General features: G+C 39.2%; 1 protein-coding gene across 2 annotated transcripts in view; it reads right to left on the bottom strand.

Annotated features, from left to right (window-relative positions):
- Positions 1 to 1272, bottom strand: part of ptn (pleiotrophin) — a 26150-nt gene continuing 24878 nt past the window's right edge. For both annotated transcript variants that reach the window (XM_014022308.1, XM_014022309.1), the window contains exon 5: positions 1 to 788. In XM_014022308.1, coding sequence (XP_013877762.1) covers positions 739 to 788 — 50 coding nt within the window. In that variant the 3' untranslated portion in view covers positions 1 to 738. The remainder of the gene's footprint in view (positions 789 to 1272) is intronic.

Below are 1272 nucleotides of genomic sequence, written 5' to 3'. Positions count from 1 at the left end.
TCTTTTGTTTTCAAACTTTTATTGATTCTTTTTTAATTTAGCAAATATACCGAGAAGAGTACAAGATGTTAGGTTTTAAATCTTGACCTAGGACAGGAATTAAAAAGAGAAAGAAAGGGTTAACAATGTGTGGTTGTAAACTGAGGTACAGAAGAGCAGCAGGAGATAAAACTTTATGACAGAAGCGATTTTTGCTGTAAATTGACCTGTTTGTTTAACAGTAAAAGTGTTAAATTAGGTCACTTAAAATTGCAAATGCATGACTTTATTTTTTCTTTTTCTATTTAATTAAGTGGAGATATTTGAAGCCGTACTTTTAGCAAACTGCTTCATTAAGCCAGGGCACAGGCTCAAAAAGGGTGGGTTTGTGTCCAAATTAGAGCTGGGCTGTTTATAGTGTAAAACAAATCTGAGGCAATTTGCTCTTAAGAAAATAACCCAACAGATAACATAATTAAATGAGAAAACTGGTAAACAGATCTTCTCATTATCCGACCCTACCACTGTGAACTGTCTCCTAAGGCAAAGTACAAGTTGTGTTTTTTATCTGGTTGCTAAAAACAAAAAGGAAAAAAAAATACATTTTCACTAAAAAAGGCTTGTTTCCACTGGTTTTGTCAAAGCTACAGAGGCCCCTACTGTCAAGCTACAGGACATATAAACAGAAAGCACATTGAAATAAGGCAGAGGACATCATTCCACAGTCGTCTTCCATTTTCCAGGCTCAGAAAATCCTCATCAGTTCATTTGGGGACGCTTCTTCCCTTCCTTCTTTTGCTTCTTTGCATCTGCAGGAAACAAAAAACAAAACAAAAGAAACAGTTACAACTCACCTAACTTTCACCGCCACAGGGAATGACTGAAAATAAACACAATCCAATCGAAAACGTGCACTTTGTTTCAGATCGTAATAAACGTTTAGGTTTTTTTTTTATCGGCCAGTTTGCCAGACAGCAGGTTTAGTGCCGTGACCCTCCTGCTGCTCCGTCCTGAGGATTGATTTGGTGGGTTTTTATAYGACCTGGCAGCCATGACGGGAGCTGCCGTGCATGTCTTTTGTTTCTGCTTTACRACCTCTCTGCTCTAATAACCAGAAWCAGAGGACGACCAGCAACAGTTTGGCCGGCTCACTCCTGTCTGGTTGTTTGTTGAACTCTTGGTCCGCTGAGCTGCTTTGAGCTTGGCTGCACGGGGGTCTCAAATATTGTTTAATGCTCTAAGGGTTTGTTTGTCTGTGGGCAGATGTCAAGTAACACACATGAAAGATTACAC

This window comes from Austrofundulus limnaeus, unplaced genomic scaffold (genome assembly GCF_001266775.1).
Source record: "Austrofundulus limnaeus strain Quisiro unplaced genomic scaffold, Austrofundulus_limnaeus-1.0 Scaffold323, whole genome shotgun sequence".
Classification (NCBI taxonomy): Eukaryota; Metazoa; Chordata; class Actinopteri; order Cyprinodontiformes; family Rivulidae; genus Austrofundulus; species Austrofundulus limnaeus.
The sequence above is the reverse complement of the archived record's forward strand: the minus strand, read 5'-3'. Positions and strand labels throughout refer to the sequence as shown.